A 20,601-nucleotide genomic window follows, 5' to 3' on the forward strand; every position below is an offset into this window, starting at 1 on the left:
TTCTCCTTATTTGGGTTCCCTATTCCTTGTGTCTCATGACTCCCTCTGTAGTGTCATGCTCCTTTGTTTTGAAGAAGTGATTCTTTTAGCCATTCTGTCAGATTAAATATATACTGTTAGAGCAGGTATCATGACGATAACATGCCCTTTACATACCTGTCTTTTGAGTCACAGGGTTCTCATTTGTACTGATTTTTTCAACTCTGGGGACCCTTTGTCATCCTGGAATTTCCCTTCTTCATCATCATGAATGTTTCCTTGCTTCTCCTCTGTGTTGCCGTGTCTGTTGAATGTTCTTTCTTCCTGTTTCTAGATTACTACCTCTTCTGGTGAAGAACTTCTTCCATTAGCTTCCTGAAAAAATGTGCAAGGGAGATCTGCACCTTTGAGACCTTGAATGTTTGAAAATGACTTTCATTTTTATCCATACAATTGACTGATAGTTTGGCTAAGTATAGAACCCTAACATGGAATTCCTTTTCCTTCAAATGTTAAAAGAAATTACTCGATCACTCTCTTGCTTTCAGTCTGACCTAGAAAAGTCAGTTTCCATTTTAATAATTGATCCTTTATAAGTATTTTGCTTTTTTTTTCTCTCTGGAGGTTTCTAAACTTGCTGCTTTTTGTTATTGTTGTTTGTTTGTTTTCTGGAAGGGTTCCTTAACTTTATTTTCTAACCAACTATTGAGATTTTCCATTTCTGATTTTCCCAATGCTTTTAACTTCTAAGAAATGCTTTTTGTTCTATGAATACACACACAACACACACACAGGGATGATCCTACTTATTCTCAGATTTCGTAGTGGCACTTTCATGATCATTCACAGACATGTAGACTGCAAAAAAAAATTGAGTCGAGTGATGTCACATTCCCAGCTAAGGTCAAACAAGGTGATACACTGCCTTCTTTTTCTAGCTCTCATACTGTAAACAAGTATCCTTTTCATGGTAAATTTAGTGCTTCATTTTCCACATTGGCTTGTTTTATGTTGCTTATGTATCAATCAGTTGATGAAAATATCACCAGAGGCACAGAAGAATCTAAGCCTGTATTTTCCCATAAGAACAATGATTCAGTATTCCCTAATTCATATTATAGTGACATTACAGAATATAGCTACTAAAAACAATGAGAGTCTACTGTATATATACTATACATGTATATATATGTACATGTGTATTAATATAGTTTGCTTCACACTGTATCATCTGCTTCTTCCAAGTTGCTTTTATTCTTTGTGGTAAGTGCTTCCTTGGTTGTTTGATAGTATTTGGGTTTCTTGCTCATGATAAAAGTGAAAACCTAATAAAATAATTACATTCTCAGAGTGTATGTGGAATCATGTTGACTTTGAGCTTCACTTCTTTTGGAAAACCCAAGTATGCTAATATTCCTACAGTTATTTTTGGTTGGTTGGATAGAACATTTCTTTTAAAGCATACATTCTTTCAGTTTTATGCATGATCATAAATCTTTTCATCTCAACTTCCATTTTCAAAATAAACCTTTAGAAAAACTAAAAAGGACAGATTAAAACTTAAACAATGACTATGTTCATTGTAGTGTAGTCATTTTGAAAAACTGTCAAAGTCTATGCTCTCAGTGGTCAATCAACTAAGAAGAACTTTAAAAAAGTTCCAGTGAAATACTATATAATCATCAACTATTATGTTTACAAAGAAATGTTAACATCAAAACAGATGCTTACGTTATAATTAATATGGAGAGAACAGTGTAAATTATAACAGGATCTAAACAAAGCCAGAAAATATGTATAGATGGAGTTATGTCTAAATAGTAGGATTATGAGTGACTTTCATGCTTTTTCATATGTTTCATCATTTACTTAGCAAGTTTCCTACCATAAGAATGCTTTGAAAAGAAGAAAAGTTTATATCTAAAAATGAAAAGCTAATAATAGTCACAAAGAGTTGGACACAACCTAAGAGACTGAACAAGAACAATAACAATAGTATTCTGCTTTCCTTTACTCCAGAGTTTCTATAGGACATATTAGTATCCAGAACTATGGTTAACAATCATCTTGGTTTGCTTGTAACCAAGAGATTTCTCAGAATATGTATTTCACTGATAAAACTAGGACAGCCCTGGAAAACTGATTGCTGGCCACTGTATAACTAGAACTCTTAATGGAATTATATGGAAACATGTAAAACTGAGTTGAAAACTGGATTATATTCTTCTAAATATGCAAAACAATAAAAATCTGTTAAGTCTGCCCACAAAACAAGCTTAATTGAATCATACTTATAAACACATTCAAGATTGTCTAAAAATTATGGCATCAAATATTTGGATTTGTGAAAGTTTAATTTTATTTTGTTTTACTTTCTATTTAACTTTATTTTATAATTAATATAACACAAAGGGACTATGTTGTATTGCATAATGGTAGAAAAAGTTGGGAGTTTGCCTGCTTCTTGACTTCTCAATTTCCATCTTTTTCTTTGCTCCATCCACCCAATCCCAGTGTCCTTTCCTGTGGTCTCTTCAACCAAAGCTATAGCTTCAGGTCTCACCTTTACACAGGGACTCTCAAATTTATCCTTTTTTCTGATTTCTAATATTTAATTTCTATCTCTATATGTCCTGTCATTTATCATATCCCAAACTATATTTCCCTTCCTAAGTCACCAAGACCCCACAATTCCCCACTCAAATTAATCAGTCCACCAACATTCAGGTTACCATCCATTTTCATTCATTCTGTTCTCTCACCAAACAGATTGTCCCCAAACAATCTATTGCTAAGTCTTGCAAATTTTAACTTCATAATATCTCTCTTCTTTGTTTATTTTGATAATTCCTAATCCTTTTGGCCACCAAGTGGCACTTATAATATAGCCTTTAGTACCGGTAGGAAGGCGAGTGTTTTGTTTTGTTTTGTTTTATAAATAGTCAGATGCCAGTAAATTACTGTCTCTCGGGGTTGGGCAAAATCTTCCTGCTCCCCTGACCTCTTGCAGTTTCTGAACTTAACTTTTACACTTGATTCTAATTTTTATATCCACCCTAGTCAGTGGTAGGCATACCACTGACCTTCACTTTGCCCTTCTACTATACAAATGTTTCTTATACTGTGTTACTAGGCAAACAAAATGTAGTTCTTTGGATACAATCTATGCCTCTACTTGCCACCTTAATGCATGTTAGATCTTGCTTGTCTGAGTACAGCTCAGAAACTTACAAAGGATGGCAGGAGACTTTCAGGATTTCCCATGTAATTTACCCATATTTGAAAGTCAAGAAAATACTTTTCTCATCTTCTTTCCATTGGATCCTAGAGTAAGAGGAATATTAAGGGCGCAAAGAACCTTCTACCAGAGCAGTACAATTCCTTCTTAAGAGAGTTCCAGAGATATCTGGAGATCCTTGTAAGTGGCAAACTTCCAGCTAAGTCAGCTTCATCAAAAGTAAATCTCTAACCAAAAGGATACTATTAATTTTTGCCTCTTTTTATAGCACCTGAAGCAGAAGTCATATAACCAGAGTTAGGTGGTTCACTACCTCCAATGAAATAACTTGGCCCATGAAACTCTGCTGCACATCAGGTTGGAAGAGGTTGCAGTACTTCATTAGGTCTCTTACCTGTGAACTTGGTACCCATGATTAGCTCATTTGGTCACCGCTGATGGAGAAAACATATGACACTCATACTGAAATTTCAGAATCAAGCTAAGAGCTTGATTCTCAAGTGTACATACAGAAACATCTTGCATGCATGGCAAATACAGAAGTGGTTTTGACAGGACATTTTTTAAAAAGCAGAGGAACTCTTTCTTTAAAAACTGTCATTTGAAATCAAAACATAAAACAGTAAAATCGGAATTATGTGCTTAAAGCTGATTAGGCATCTCTGGGTAGGTTCCATTAAAAGCTTTGGAAATCTCTAGTGTTCTAAGAAATTATAATTTGGAATAAATCATAGTAGATATCTCTGTCCACATTTCCATAGAGGAAATATTACATATGCAACTGTTCCCAAAATTAACTTTGTCCCTTTTGTCCAAATATCTTAATGACTAGTTCATGATAATTTAAACTTAATGCACCTAAGCTGATTGGGTTGGTGGCCTAAGGCACTACTCAAACCCCCAAAATCTAAATTGATGGGTCTTCATTGACCTATACATTGACAAAGAACTAGACATACAGTCTCAGGGTCTGTGTGAGGAATAAGAAAACCTCGATTCTAGTTTTTTCAAATTAGCCCCATATTCATACAACAATCAAACAGCTTTTTTCCCCCAATAAGAATAGACTAGCTTATTATTTGCAGAAACTGAGGTTTGCTTTTATTCCACAACATTAAAACAGAAGAACACACCTTGTTTTTACCATGGAATACTTTTCACCAAAGAAATGTCCAAACTTTCAGCTTCCTCAGAATTGATGAAAGGGAACAGGAGTGCACATGTTTCTCAGTTTTACTCTTCAAAATGCCCTTGCACTTTACTTTAAAGTAAGGAAGAAAATTCTGTACCTTCTTCTAGAAATTGTATCTCTTTCCTTCCTTCAATCCTACCTTGCCATACCAGTAAATGGCATATCTTTAGGAAATATGAAAACATAGAAGACTTAGGACTTCCCTGGTAGTCCACTGGCTAAGACTGTTCTCCCAATGCAGGGGGCCCAGATTTGATTCTTGGATAAGGAACAAGATTCCACATATTATTGTTTAGTTGCTAAGTTGTATCCGACTCTTTTGTGAACCCATGGAGTGTAGCCACACTAGGTTCTTCTGTCCATGAGATTTCCCAAGCAAGAATACTGGAATGGGTTGCATTTCCTCCTCCAGGGGATCTTCCTGACCCAGGGATCGAACCTGGGTCTCCTACATTGCAGGCAGACTCTTTTACCACTGACCCACCAGTGGAAGCCTAGATTCCACATACTGCAACTAAAAGATCCTGTACTCTGCAACCCAGCAGAGCCAAATCATAAATAAATACTTAAAAGCAAATAAAAAACATAGGAACTTTGTCTTGAGAGATTGGTTACAACTTACAAAAGCTCAGTGATATGGCTTATCAAGTCAACCAAATCACCCCTGTTTGTATCTGTAAACTCTGGACATGAATCAACAAATTATTGGGTAGATTTGGATGACTGATCAAATAAAATGTCAGTTCAATTCAATTGCCCACTGATTTCTTCCTCAATTCTTAGAACTGATGATCCCATAAACATAATTAATCATTTCTTTTCATTTAAATTCTACTTTAATATCAACAGGTCAACAGCCTTTTCTTATTAATATAGTTCATTTCCAGAATAAGATATAAACATCCTTTGTAGAATAGAATGTTAAAATTAAGATTTCTTCTGAAGTAGCAAGATTTGATCTTGAAACTCAAAATGAAGGGCTAAATCAAAATGCAGATTTCACAGAGGAAATAAATGATGGACAACCAATCCCACAAGACCTTCATCAAACTAGTGCCAGAAAGGGGAAATCAGAAAGTGTAATGAAGGAGTTGGAAGGCCTTATCTCTCAAGAGAATTGTTTTGCTGCTGAGCCATTTCCTACCTCAAGGGGGTTTGGGGGCGGGGGCAGGGCAGTCTGGGAGTGAATTGCTACTTTCTCTGCCTCAAGTTTAGAGCCAGATGGAGAGCTTGAAGTGTGTTCTCAGAATATGGGTTCATCTTGGATTGCAGCCTTTATTCATGCCTGAGAAGGCTGCTGAAACAAGTGGTTTAAAATGGTTTATGGCAAAAAAAAAAAAAAAAAAAAAGAGAGAGAGAGAGAATAGAGAACTGCATTGGAGAAGTAATTAATCTCTCATTCATGGCAGGGCAAAGGATGTGAGAGTGTCTCATATGCCACCCAGAGAAGAAAAGGTCTGGAGCTATTTAAGTCTTACTTGAGAGGGTACTTGGAAGGAAGGAGGTTCATCAGAAAACAATGGGCATGGAAAGGAGCCCCTGAGAACCAGCATGTGAGTGGGAAGGAGCCAGCTTACCAGTCATTGGCTGAATAAAAATTGGGGGGAAAAGAAAGAAAGGCTAAACATACCCCTTCCAGGTTTGTGGGTTCAATACAGGCTTCAACAGGAGGATGGGATGGGGGCATCTAATCTTAGAATGAAATTGAAATTATAATTGTTATCTTAACCTGGACATTCTGATTTCTCAATTGGCCAGTTTGCAATTTAAAATGATTTTAGGTTGGATCCATGGTCAGAGAACTAGATCCCACATGTCACACCTAAAAAAGATTCTGCACCCTGTAACTAGGAGATTCCCTCATGCTGCAACTAAGACCTGAGGCAGCCAAATATATATATATATATATATATATATATATATATATTTTTTAAGGGTTACCTCTGGGGAGCAGAATGTAGTGGGGTAAGTAAGAGACCTTAAAAAAAATGAAATGATTTTAAGTCTGCCTGTGACCCAAGATTGACTGGAAAAGTCTTGGTGGTGGGAAAAACAACCCCCAACCCCCATATAAATTTTAAAAGAACAAAGGGAGACAAAGCAAAGTTGCATTTGATTAAATTTTGGTTGCATTTTGGTCATGACTTTTTACATATTATATTAGGATTGTTAAATTTAATTCAGTGAATATCTATTAAGTTCTTACTACAAGGAAAATTAATATTGTTTAGTTAAAAAAAGAAATAGTATGTGCTTTCTGGCCAGAAAACCTGCCATTAAATGCTAGACTTTCACCTACCTCACAGTATTGTCCCAAGAAACCTGACCTCTCTAAGCCTCAGTTTCTTCATCTGTTGACTGATGAAAATAAATTGAGATTATTTTGAGGCCTGAATGGGATAGTGGAAAGACTAATAACTTTCTGGCACTTGGAAAGTACATTAAATGGTCACTTTAATATTAAAATCCGAGATATTACTTTGTCAACAAACGTCCGTCTAGTTAAGGCTGTGGTTTATCCAGTGGTCATGAATGGATGTGAGAGTTGGACTGTAAAGAAAGCTGAGCACCAAAGAATTGATGCTTTTGAACTCTGGTGTTGGAGAAGACTCTTGAGAGTCCCTTGGACTGCAAGGAGATCCAACTAGTCCATCCTAAATGAGATCGGTCCTGGGTTTTCATTGGAAGGACTGATGCTGAAGCTGAAACTCCAGTACTTTGGCCACCTGATACGAAGAGTTGACTCATTTGAAAAGAACCTGATGCTGGGAAAGATTGAGGGCAGGAGGTAAAGGGGATGATGAGATGGTTGAATAGCATCACCGACTTGATGGACACGGGTTTGGGTGGACTCTGGGAGTTGGTGATGGACAAGGAGGCCTGGCATGCTGCGGTACATGGGGTCGCAAAGAGTCGGACACGACTGAGCAACTGAACTGAACTGAACTTATAGCACACAGTCCTAGATATGTATTCTTTAAGTGAGCTCAAGGAAGGAATGCTGGTACTCATATCGGAAGATCATTTCTTTTGTAATTTTCAACAAGCTTATTCTTCTTGTCTTTGGAGAAATAGCTTTTCAAATGCATTAGTTAAGCAGTCTACAGACTCCTCTCCACAGTCATATAAGGACAGACATACACAAAATAACAGTAATCGTCAGTTGCATTGATACTGGTTAGCCACAATGACACACACCTCTGAAATGGATGTTCAGAAAGAAATGTTAGAAAATATCTTTTTAAACACATGTCTCATAATAATGACTACATCTTGAGTAGTGCTTAAAATAGACTGACCTTGTGCTTTTTTAGTGTCTAAAAAATGAAGATTCAGCACATCCAAAACCTCAAATGACTTTTTCCAGGCTGTTGAAACCCTCGTCAGTGAAAAACCACTCACATTTTGGTGAAGGATAAGCCTACAAATTCTGCTTACTTTCTTCTAAGCTTAAAATCCTAAGCTATAACTGTGTAGACATTAAGATGACTAATACAGACTCTCTGGTCCTCAAGGAACTTAACAATAGAGTTGGGTAAACACAGTCTGGATGAACACAGTTACAAAGAAAGACATTTTATGCTAAATTCCAAGGTGGGGTGGGGTGACAGGGAGGCAGGTAAGACAGTACCACAAAATTTCTAAAAGGATCAGGCAATTATTTTCCAAACTAACCACCTGTGGTCTCCATGTCATGCTTCATAATTATATGGCCCTCTGACCCCTCCCCAGATAGAAATTTCCAAGAGATGGTGGAAATGCTCCACAGTAGATGACATCACTTGGCATTGCTCACTATACTTGCACACTACCCAGGGCAAGGAATGTGATCTAGCCCTGTCAGGAGAATGTTGTACTTTCTCTGACCCAACCAAATACTTCACAGTCCTCAGACCCCTTTTTCATCCCTGGCCATCTTCACACACTTTTAATCATCATGTGACAAGAGGCGCTAACCATAATTTATATGGAGCCCCATCAATCCCTTATACAGGCCTCAAGTAATTTCCTTCCATTTACACTCACTCAAACTCTCTCTTTCTGGTTCCCAGTCTTCTATTTACTCTATTTATTCTCAATCTGTACTGAAGACTTTAGAATTTATTTTTCCAGTCCCTCAGAACTTTCTCCCTCCTAATACCATTAGGCTTTATGTAGTTTTATTTTTCAGGAACTTTGACTTTGTCTTCATTATTTGACATTTCTTCCCTGGAATTTCATCAGCCAGTTATCAGAATATGTTTCTATTTGTCTTTTCACATCATCCTGAATTTTACTACTAGTCCATTGGTACCATTTCACCATTACAGCCTCTGTCGGAATCTAATGCTTTACTTTCATCACCTTATTACAAATAACTTTGGGGGGACAAAATTTTTCAGAAAGAACACATTTAAACAGGCTCTTGTTCCTCCTAGCAATCAGTTTCCATCTTTCTCTCTATATTTAGAAAAGTCAGCAGAAAATTAACCTCCTCCACAGACAATAGTAATTTGATATATTTATGTGCAAATGCAAACATTGCTCCTTAGATGTATTTGCTATTCCCAGGCATCATTCTCCTAAAGGACAAAGTTTAAAAGAGTGTCTTTGAAGATACCATTTTTTAAAAGGGTGATCAAAAATTGTCTCTTTCCCTTGAATATTTTATTATAACTTTTCAGTAATTTATTCATTCAAAGGTACCCCTACTTTTTATCAAAGCATCATCTCCTTTTTTGATTAATTAAAGCTCTGATACCCTCTCTAACCCATGAGCAACATGTGACACAACTGAACACTGGCCTTGACTTCTTTAACACCAGAGACATCTACTAGGCCTCATACATTTCAACCACTCTTTCTTATCTCTTGATGGTTCTTTCTTCTTTATTTAATCTGAATGAGAAGTCCTCAAACCTTAGGTCTGGACCCAATTTTCTACCCGCATTTTTCCCCTTGATGTTTTCATCTTATCTCATAGCTTTAGATACCATCCATTTGATGGTAACTGTCAAGTTAATGTCTGAATTGCTTCTCTGAGCTTCAGACATATATATGTGTACATATGTATGGGCTTCCCTGGTAGCTTAGACAATAAAGAATCTGCCTGCAATGCAGGAGACCTGAGTTTGATCCCTGGGTTAGGAAGATCCCCTGGAAAAGGGAATGGCTACCCACTCAAGTATTCTTGCATGGAGAATTCCATGGGCAGAGAAGCCTGGTGAGCTACAGTCCATGGGACTGCAAAGAGTCAGAAATGACTGAGCAACTAACACTTTCACATTTTCACTTTTTCATACATATGTATATATATATTTTTTTCATTGAAGTATAGTAAATTTATAATAGTATATTAGTTTTAGTTGTACAATATAGTGATTCAATATTTTTACAAATTATAGCCCATTTAAAGTTATTATAAAATATTGACTGTATTCCCAGTGCTGTACATTACATTCTTGTTTCTTATTTATTTTATACCTAGTAGTTTATACCTCTTAACCCCCTTCTCCTGTAATTCCCCCTTTCCTGGAAAACTCTTCCTGTAAATCTTCCAATGAATGAGTCATTTTCATATTTCAGGTCTTAACTCAGATATTATTTCCTTAAAGAATGTTCAATGATTGCCCTGTTCTTTCTATTAGCACTTATCACAATGTTATACAAGAAGAAAAGCCACACAATGATGTGAGTAGATACAGAAATAGAATTTGACAAAAATCCACCATCCATTCATAACAAAAACTTTCAACAAACCAGGAATAGAAGGGAATTTCCTCAACTTGATAAAGAATATCTATAAAAAACTTACAGCTAGCATCATACTTAATGGTAAGAAATTAGAAATTTTCCTATTAAGATCAGGAACAAAGCAAGAATTCCCCTTCTTACCACTCTTTCAACATTGTAATCAAAGTCTTATCTAATGTAATAAGACAAGGAAAGAAAATAAAAAATGTACATATTGAGAAAACGAAAACTGTCCTTGTTCATATGAGATGATAATCTACATAGAAAATCTGAAAGAGTTAAAAACAAAACTCCTGAAATTACCAAGCCACTATAGCAAAGTTGTATGATACAAGGTTAATATATAAAAGTCAATTGCTTTCTAATATATCACTAATGAAAAAGTGGAATTTGGAATTAAAACACAGCACCCACAATGTGAAATATTTATGTATAAATATAACATATATATATATATATATATATATATATATATATAAGATCTATTTGACAAAAACTATAGAACTCTGATGAAAGAAATGGAGAAAGACCTAAACAAATGGAGAAATACTCTATGTTCATGAGTAGGAATACTTAACATTTTCAACATGTCACATCCTTGGTTTTTCCAGTAGTCATATATGGATGTGAGACCTAAAGAAAGCTGAGTGCTAAAGAAATGATGCTTTTGAATTATCGTGTTGGAGAAGACTCTTGAGATTCCCTTGGACTGCAAGGAGATCAAACCAATCAATCCTGAAGAAAATCAGTCCCGAATATTCTTTGGAAGGACTGATGCTGAAGCTGAAGCTCTTAATACTTTGGCCACCTGATGTGAAAAACTGACACTTTGGAAAAGACCCTGATTCTGGGAAAGAATGAAGACAGGAAGAGAAGGGGATGACAGAGGATGGGATGGTTGGATGGTATCTCCAACTCGATGGACATGAGTTTGAGCAAGCTCCAGGAGTTGGTGATGGACAGGAAAGCCTGGCGTGCTGCAGTCCATGGGGTCACAAAGAGTCAGACACAACTGAGCAACTGAACTGAACTGAACTGATGTCTCCTACACTGCAGGCAGATTCTTTACTGCTGAGACACCAGGGAAGCCCAAGACTTAATATAAAGCTAAAATAATCAAGATAGTGTGGTATTCACAAAAGAATAGGTAAATAGATCAATAGAATAGAGTCCATAAATAGACCCAATTAAATACAGTCAATGATCAAAGGCAACCCACACACAAGAAAAGAAAAAAATTATCCGAACACATAGCCCTCACAAAAATTTACTCAAAATGGATCCCAGACCTAAACATAAAATGCAAAACTATAAAACTCCTAGAAGATATCACAGAAGAAAATTCAGATGACAATAAGGATGGTGAGGACTTTTAAAATATGCACCAAAGGCACAATCCATAAAAGAAATAGTTGATAAGATAGACTTTATTAAAGAAAAATCTCACATTGTGAAATACATAATAAAGGGACTATGAAGACAAATCACAGACTGGGAGAAAATATTTGTAAGAGACACATCTTGCAAAGGACTTTATCCAAAACACACACAAAAAATCTTATAACTCAACAATAAGAATATGAACAACCCAATAAAAATGGGCAGAATATCTGAATAGACACCTCATCATAGAAAATATACAGATGGAAAATAAAAATATGGTTAAGATTCTCAACATCATATCTCAGGGAATTTAAAATTAAAATAAGATCCTGTTATACACCTATTAAAATGGCCAAAATCCAAAACACTGAAAATGCCGAAAGCTGACAAGGATGTGGAGCAACAAGAACTCTCAGTCGTTGTTAGTGAGAATTCAAAATGCACTGCCACTTTTGAAGACATTTTGGCAGTCTATTACAAAACTAAACATACTCTTACCATATGATTTACCAAGCATGTTCCTATGGTATTTATGCAAATGATTTGAAAAGTTATATCCACAGAAAAGCCTGCACATGAATATTTATAGCGGCTTTATTTATAATTGCCAATACTTGGAAGCAACCAAAATGTCCTTCAGCAGGTGAATGGGTAAAGTGCAGTACATCCAGATAATGGAAAACTATTCAGCACTACTTGGAAATGAGCTATCAAACCATTAGAAGACCTGGAGGATCCTTAAATATATATTGCCAAGTGAAAGATGTCAATCGGAAAAGTCTATATATTGTACAATTCCAACTATACAATATTCTGTAAAAGGCAAAATTACAGAGATAGTAAAAGAATCAGTGGTTTCCAGGAGTTGGGGAGGAGGGAGAAATGAATAGGCAGAGCACAGAAGATGTTTAGTGCAATGAAACTATTCTGTAGGGCGTTACAATGGTGTATACATGTCATTTTACATTTGTTGAAACCCATAGAATGTAGGCCACCAAGAGTGACTCTTAATGTAAGCTATAAACTTTGCATAATAATGATGTAGCAATATAGGTTCATTGATTGTACAAACATGGAATTCCAGTGTGGGATGCTGTTGGTGGTTAAAGCTGTGCATATGTGGAGGTAGGAAGCATATGGGAAATTTGTATCTTCTGTTCAATTCTTCTGTAAACCTAAAACTGCTCTAAAAAATAAAGACTGTTTCAGAAAAGTTATATGTTACTTACATGAGTCAGGAGAAATCAGATTCATTCTCATCCCCCCTTGAATTCTGGGAAGTGTCTACTTGCCCTACTGTCAAATTTGGAGTCAAGGTTACAGGAGAACGATGCCATAGAGAAGGCAATAACCAACAGCAATTAACAAGCTCTGATTGAACCATGAACAACTGTAAATGACAATAGAAATCAAGCTACATGATTTATTGGAATCAATAATCTGACTCACAAACCCTTAAAAAAATAAAAGTTATAGTTAAACATATTAGAATACAATTTGGAAATAGTGTTTTCCAGTTTGGAAGTAGTAGTATCCAAACAATAGTTCACAGCAGTAACAATAATAAAGGCCCTAACATGTCTGTAAGAAATGACTATTTGGGTCTCAATAGCTTGGTCATTCATTTTTAAAATCCTTCTTATACATTACAGCATTATGGATGTTTTTAATGTACAATTTATTTTAGGATTTTCAAAGTCTGTAAATCATTTAGTGAAAATATGAATTAAAACAAATACAAAAGTCAAACAACATTTTTAAAAAAGTGTTCTTTGAGGAAAAAAAACTTGAATAAATTTATATAGCAATTTAAGCAACTCTGTAGTAACTAATACCAGTCATTTAACTGAAACTATTAATCGAGTCAAGGAGAGGAAAGGGATCATGAAGAGACATTTATGTCATCTCAATTCTCCCAGATTGTAAGTTTAAAATATTAATTCAACAATCAATTTTTTTCACAAGGAAATTGAAATGCTTGACGATTCACTTTAGGCCTGGTTTGAAGTCTTGTGTGGTCTGAATTTGTGTGGCCATTCATCAATATGATGATTCATCAGTGGTTTTAGCTTCCAACACACCAGAAGATTTTAACTTGGGCATTGCTTGGAGTTACTCATAAAACTGGCTTCTCTACTTTGTAAAGGAAAGGAAACTGAGAATAAAGCCATTATTTTATTCTGTAGCTATAAATTTTTACATAGACTGGTGGCTTTAAAATTTTCATTTAGAAGAGTAATCAGTTGTATCTAGTGGGTCTCGGTCAGGGTTCAGTTTATATAGGTAGTTAGTGAAAGAAAGAGATGAATCTTTCAGAAATCTGAAAAATAGGTTGAAAGTAGTAGTGAGGACCTTCGACAAGAATTGATCAAACTTCTCATCCTGAACTTCCCTGATGCTGTTTTCTCCATATATTTTAAAAATGCAAATCCATGGTGGGCTATTTCTTAAAAATTGTCTTCCTTCTGAATAAGTTGTTGTCTTACAAGTTTGATATTCACTGGTCCAATTAACAAATCTGCAAATAATTGCTTTTGTATTGTTATATGTTATTGGCACTCAGAATGTATATGTTTATTTGATTTTTAATAAAATCAAAGAAAATAACTTTCTCATAGTTAACTTTAAATTTACAGAGCATGGACACAGTATAGAAAATCCAAGTCTTCTATTTGGGCTTCAAATTTAATTACATAATTGAATGCCTTTGTTAAATGGTCAATATGTAATCCACTTATAGTTCACTCTAGTCTATTTGACAAAGGAGAAGTACATAACAGAGTACCTTAGTTTCCTTTCGACTTCTAAATCCTTTTAAAACATAAACAGCCTACTGACAGACAGACAACTTAGGAATGCACAAACCCTCTTTGTGGAGACTACCATGGCAATTTTCAGCAGAGATGCATTTTCTCTGCTGTATCTGGAAGCACTAGAATACATGTCAGTCTGACCTCTTTCTTTAGTATCCTGCATAGTTGGGCTTGGAACAAACTCCCATACATGTTATGGCTGTGGTACTTATAATAGTTTGACTTATGAGAAACGTTTTTAAAGTGGGCTAAAGGCTTCTCTCCAGACAGATGATTAGAGGGTTAGAAGAATCCCAGAGCATCCCACACTTCACGATCCCTTATAAGATTTGCATCCTTCAAAAGATGTATATAGTGCAAGACTCTCAGGGATGTCCACTAGAAGTTCCTCGGAGGCTGAGGAGGACAAGGACCTCAAAGAATGGTCACACGATGGCACCGTGGATCAACCATGCCTTAGTCAGAGGGCGATTACTTCACACAAGGCAAGGAATGAGGAAAAGCTCAGAAAATAACAATATATTATGTAATAATATATTATTAGAAATTTATTGTCCTCCAGGATAAATTGGTCACCCATGAGGAGATATCCATTGAGTAATTGATAGACATATCAGAATCAAAGTTAGATCTAGGATTGTAGATCGGAGTTCTACATATCATATCAAAGGTATTCATATCAAAGGTAGTGAATAAAGTTATGAGGTTGGATCAGATCACCAAATGAGGAAATATGAAGACCATCTGAAGAAGGGAACCTGTGAAGATTGCAAGAACTTCATGTAGGAAGTGACATCTAAACTGAGGTGTGAAATACTGATAATTTATCAGTAGGCAGAGAGGTCAGGAAGGAACTTTATGGCAGTGGCAGAATATTCAAATGTATGAATATGTACTCAAAGTTCAAGGAAGAGAAAACTACAATGTGGAATGTATACAGGCTATAGAGAGGCTGTATTCAAACATACTGGTGTCAAGTTAGATTGAGGGAAAATGACATATTTGTCTTATTAAGATAGATTCATTTTAAATATTTGTTCATGCTATGATCTGTTAATACAAAAAGTAAAGAAATTGGGGAAGAGAAGAGGACACAGGAAATACTGAGGAAGACAAAAAGATGAAGAAAGAATTGGATAGTAGCAGAGAGAGAGATGGGCTTCCCAGGTATGTTAGCGGTAAAAAAAAACCCGCCTGCCAATGCAAGAGAGATAAGAGATGTGGGTTCAGTCCCTGGGTCAGGAAGATCCCCTGCAGGAGGGCGTGGCAACCCACTCCAGTATTCCTGCCTGGAGAATCCCATGGTCAGAGGAGCCTGGTGGGCTATAGTCCACAAGGTCGCGAAAGAGTCAGACACAACTGAAGCGACTTAGCACCCAGGCACACAGGGAGGGAGAGGCTCTATTAGAATCGAGAAAGCTAAATAATGAGAAAGATGAAGCTGAGATAGGGGAACACCTCTGGGAATTTAAGATTAGTTTTAGAAGCCCAACCCTGGTGCTGTGCTGGCCATGACACCCTTGGCCATGTGAAGCATCTACTAATGAGTGGTTAGGCCCAGTGTCAGACTGCTCTCCTCCTTAACGCGAGTGTCTACTCTGCCTGCTACAACCACATAAACACCACAGCCCCCAGGAGAGTTATTCTTGTTTGCACTGAAGCAGAGGTGACCATGGGAGGGAAAACAAGTCTAAAGGTCAAGTCTGGCTCTTCACCCACAGTTTCCTCATCAAATACTAAACAGACTCAAAAGCTACCAGTTTTATCCAAATGACAGTGCGTCATTCCCTCATAGGAAAGAAATCTCAACCTCCAATAAAGAAAAGAAAATTCCTTTTGCAGTATGCATACCTTCGCTAGTCAAGGATGACAAATATTGTCTGTGCTTAAATTAATCTACGGTACACAAAGAGAAAATTCATCAGCAAATTGCAGAAGAATATTTTTGCCTTGTCACCAGCAGTGTCTTCATTTCTGGCCTTCAAGTTAAAGTGTTGCTCTATCACTTTTTGTTGTTGTTGCTCTTCCCCATGCACTGCGCTAAGCCATGGGAAGCACTCTTTGCTGACTGACCCCAGAGGGCCTGGTCTGCAGTCTGCACAGTGTAGGGCCTGCTACACCTGATAATGTCATCCCGCTGTGGTTGATGCAACTGGAGACGGTGCTATTTGTAAACTTGTGTAGTCCCAAGACAGAATCTACCTGACTGACTCCTCTGCTTATGTCTCCCAAACTTAAGTAAATTTTTATTTTGTCTTTTATTTTCTCTTAAATTGAGGACGCTTGACCTCCCCGATTTTATTCATTTATTTTACTGGGGGTGTAGTTGCTTTCCTAAGTTATGTTAGTTTCTGCTGAACAACGAAGTGAATCAGCTATATGTATACATACATACATCCTCTCCCTCCAACCCACCTCCATCCCACCCTTCTAGGGTCGCAAAAGAGCAGCTAGCTGAGCAGCTTAACACTAGCTAACTGTTTTACACATGGCAGTGAACATATGTCAACCCCATTCTCCCAATTCATCCCACCCCACTCCATCCCCATCCACAAGTTTGCTCTGTGTGGCTGCATCTCTATTACTGCCTTGCAGATAGGTTCATCAGTACCATTTTTCTAGATTCTACATATTTCTCTTTGCAGGCTATTAAGACCCAGAAAAGCAGATTTTTGCTTAACTGATTACACTGAATAATAACTCGCGTCTGGTTTGCTTTCACATAGTTAACCTTATTACATTTCACACCGATTACACATGGCCACGCACAGTTGCAGCATTCTACCCATCCCTAAGCTATGGGCCTCCAAGGTGGCACTAGTGATAAATAATCCACCTGCCAAAGCAGGAGACTTGAGATGCGAGTTCGCTCCCTGGGTCAGGAAGATCCCCTGGAGGTGGGCATAGGAACCCACTCTGGCATTCTTGCCTGGAGAATCAAATGGACAGAGGAGCCTGGTGGGCTACAGTCCATTGGGTTGCAAAGAGTTAAACATGACCAAAGAGACATAGCACACACACACACCCCCATCCCTAAGCTATAGGACAGTTTCACATTTCTCCTGACAAGGTATGCCTCTAGCAGGCCAAAATACAAAGTTCTGAGGTCCTTAAGATTATCCATTGCCCTGTCTTTTTGAACTAGGTGGGGGTGGGTGGCAGTAGAACAAATTTTCTGAGTGTTTTCTAAGTAACACGCAATGAATGAGGCTCAGTGCATGTTTTATCTCATTGAATCCTCACAACTGTGCAAAGAATCTATCATTATATCTATTTTATGATAAAATGATTCCTTTATAGGTTATTTCACTTGCCAAAGATTTTACAGCTAGAAAGAATTATGCTTATCCGTAAAGATCAAATATTTATGATGTTATCTCAGGATTCTGAATCTAGAAGCAAGACTAGGGTTGAACAAACCCACAAAGCAAGAACACCCAAACCCAAGAAGTGTGGTGCATGTTCTTGTTCTTCGGGATTCTCGGCTGCAAACCCACAGATCTCTAAATATATACTAGTCTGCCTAGTTGCTGGGGGAAGAAATTTCTTTTACATGTAATCTAGTATTTCAGAAAGCTTATTTGAGTCTATTTGCCAAAAGCCAATTTGTGTTTTTCAGGATTCATGACCTTGTGAGTAATTATTATTGAATTTGAATGTATTAAATATCTTACTGTGTATTCCCATTTTTAACTGTCTGTGTGGTGAATATATATTCCCTGAAGGTCAGATTTCTGTGTGGTCCATATATTCCCCAATGGTCAGACCTTGGACTTTAACATGGCAGCTATCCCACATAGAACTTTCCAAAAATCGAACAAACATAGAAACAAGCAAATAAATCTTATATTTTATTGCACTAACTTCTCAGCAAGCTTTTCCACCTATTTTTTCATGGGCGCCCCACAAATTCTTGAGAGATAAATAGGAGTTCCCAACCAAAAGACAAAAACATGCCCTGTCCATTTTTACCTGCAGTTGAATTACAATTAGGTTGCCATTTATGAAAAACAAACTTGGCACAGAGTTCTAAACACAAGATATTTTAAGGGGGAAAAAGCCACTGGGTTTCTAATTTCTAAAAGTTCCCAAACTCTCAATTACTGAATTCATCAGAAACCCCAGATCACCCAGTCATGAAATCATGGCCTTTGGCGTGAGAGAAGCTGGGCTGTTGTTTAACTGAATGTGTCTTTTCTACAAGCTTTTCTCAAATCACAATCTGATGTGGCTTGATTTCCAAAATTATAATTGGTCTTCCTCAAAGGTCCATCTAGTCAAGGCTATGGTTTTTCCAGTAGTCATGTATGGATGTGAGAGTTGGACTATAAAGAAAGCTGAGCACCAAAGAATTGAGGCTTTTGAACTGTGGTGTTGGAGAAGACTCTTGAGAGTCCCTTGGACTGCAAGGAGATCCAACCAGTCCATCCTAAAGGAAATCAATCCTGGGTGTTCATTGGAAGGAGTGATGTTGAAGCTGAAACTCTAATATTTTGGCCACCTGATGTGAAGATCTGACTCATTTGAAAAGACCCTGATACTGGGAAAGATTGAAGGCAGGAGGAGAAGGGGATGACAGAGGATGAGATGGTTGGATGGCATCACCAACTCGATGGACATGGGTTTGGGTGGACTCTGGGAGTTGGTGATGGACAGGGAGGCCTGGTATGCTGTGGTTCATGGAGTAGCAAAGAGTCAAACACGACTGAGCAACTGAACTGAAATGAACTGAACTGAAACCCAGAGCACTCATCTTCTGATGTGTAGCTTTTTTAGCAGTGGAAATGATAGCGCTGGTAATACTTTATTCACTCCAATCATCCCAGTGATTTTTCCATACCTCCACAAGTTACTCAATTTCCTGCTTGATAATCAGACTAGTAGTTCTCCAGTGTGACCCAGGGGTACCTGTGGGTCACTGAGATTCTATAGATCTTTGCAATCAAAACTATTTTCATAACACTAGTAGTATTAAGGCATTATCTGTCTTTAAATTCTTATTTTCTGAAGAGTTTACAGTGGAGTTTTCTAGAGACCCTATAACACCAATGACAAAACAGATTGAATATGGAAGCAGATGCAAGAATCTAGCAGTTTTCTATTAAGGAAGAAACTAAAGAGATAGGAAAAATGTAAAATAATTCTGTTTTTATTTTGGAATGTCTATTTTTAAAAATAGGATGTTATTTATATTTATATAACATAAGTTTAATATTATCATTTTAATAAATTTAAAAAATTTTTTGAATTTCTTTAGCTTAATTTCTAATATGTTAACTACAGATAAACATAATTCATATAAACAAAAACTCTTTTAAAGAGTGCAAACTAAGACCAAAGAATTTGAGAACCACTGATTTAGACCAAGGTAAATAGGTTCTTGTTAAGGAAGAAGCCAAAAACCTGATATGAGTCTGATTAACCTCTTTTTTTTTTTTTTTAAAGAAATCTTATTCATGAAGTAGCCAGAACAGCGATATCCAGAAAACCTACTCCTGTCCCCATCCCCACCTTCCAAATACTTTCTCTTGAGATTCTGCAAACTGCTTTCACACTTTCCTAAACTCCACCATTGTAAATATACACATTCCTCACTGTTGGAAGTGATTCCTCACTGTTGGAAGAAAGAAATTTCTTTGCACACATACCCACACCCTTAGAAACATAATTGGGGAAGAAAGAAATTTCTTTGCACACATACCCACACCCTTAGAAACATAATTGGGTATTTTTCTCCTGTCAGCTTTCTGACCATTCAGCTCTGTGAGTCAAGGGTTCATTGTTAGGACTTGGTGTGCACTCTTTCCACATACCAGTGAAGAAAAGAAGACAAGATTTGATGGGGGAAAAATAAAAACAGTGCATGGAGGAAGAGATCTGGAGCACTACAAAGTGCTTTCATTTTTGCCATTTTCTCCAGTTTATCAGTTCACACCAACTGGAGATTTGCAGGAGGGCTGGTTTTCTGTCTCTGTGGCCCAACGATAATGGCCTGGTCGCTTCTCTTGCCCTCTCTCAGAACCAGGGAGAGAACAATATAGCATTCTGGAGGTGTCGGGTAGCAGCTAGGAGCTTGCCAGCATGCTTGACACCTGAGTCTCTAGTGATGGATACAGTGACTCCTCCTTTGGAGGTGGCCAACTAGCTGTTGCCGGAGACATATGGTGACTTCTCTCCTGCCAAAGAAACAAGCCCCTGTGCCAGGAACTTAGCCAACCAGTGCTGGCTCCTCAGGCCTGCTTTCCCAGGGGAAGATAAGTGAG

The 20,601-nt window shown here is 37.1% G+C and overlaps 1 protein-coding gene across 1 annotated transcript in view; it reads right to left on the minus strand.

Annotated features, from left to right (window-relative positions):
• Positions 1-282: 282 nt before the first annotated feature.
• Positions 283-20,601, minus strand: part of SUGCT (succinyl-CoA:glutarate-CoA transferase) — a 971,520-nt gene continuing 951,201 nt past the window's right edge. Inside the window, exon 14 of the mRNA XM_061165661.1 lies at positions 283-354. Within this exon, the coding sequence (XP_061021644.1) occupies positions 347-354 (8 nt within the window). The 3' untranslated portion in view covers positions 283-346. The remainder of the gene's footprint in view (positions 355-20,601) is intronic.

This window comes from Dama dama, chromosome 18 (genome assembly GCF_033118175.1).
Source record: "Dama dama isolate Ldn47 chromosome 18, ASM3311817v1, whole genome shotgun sequence".
Classification (NCBI taxonomy): Eukaryota; Metazoa; Chordata; class Mammalia; order Artiodactyla; family Cervidae; genus Dama; species Dama dama.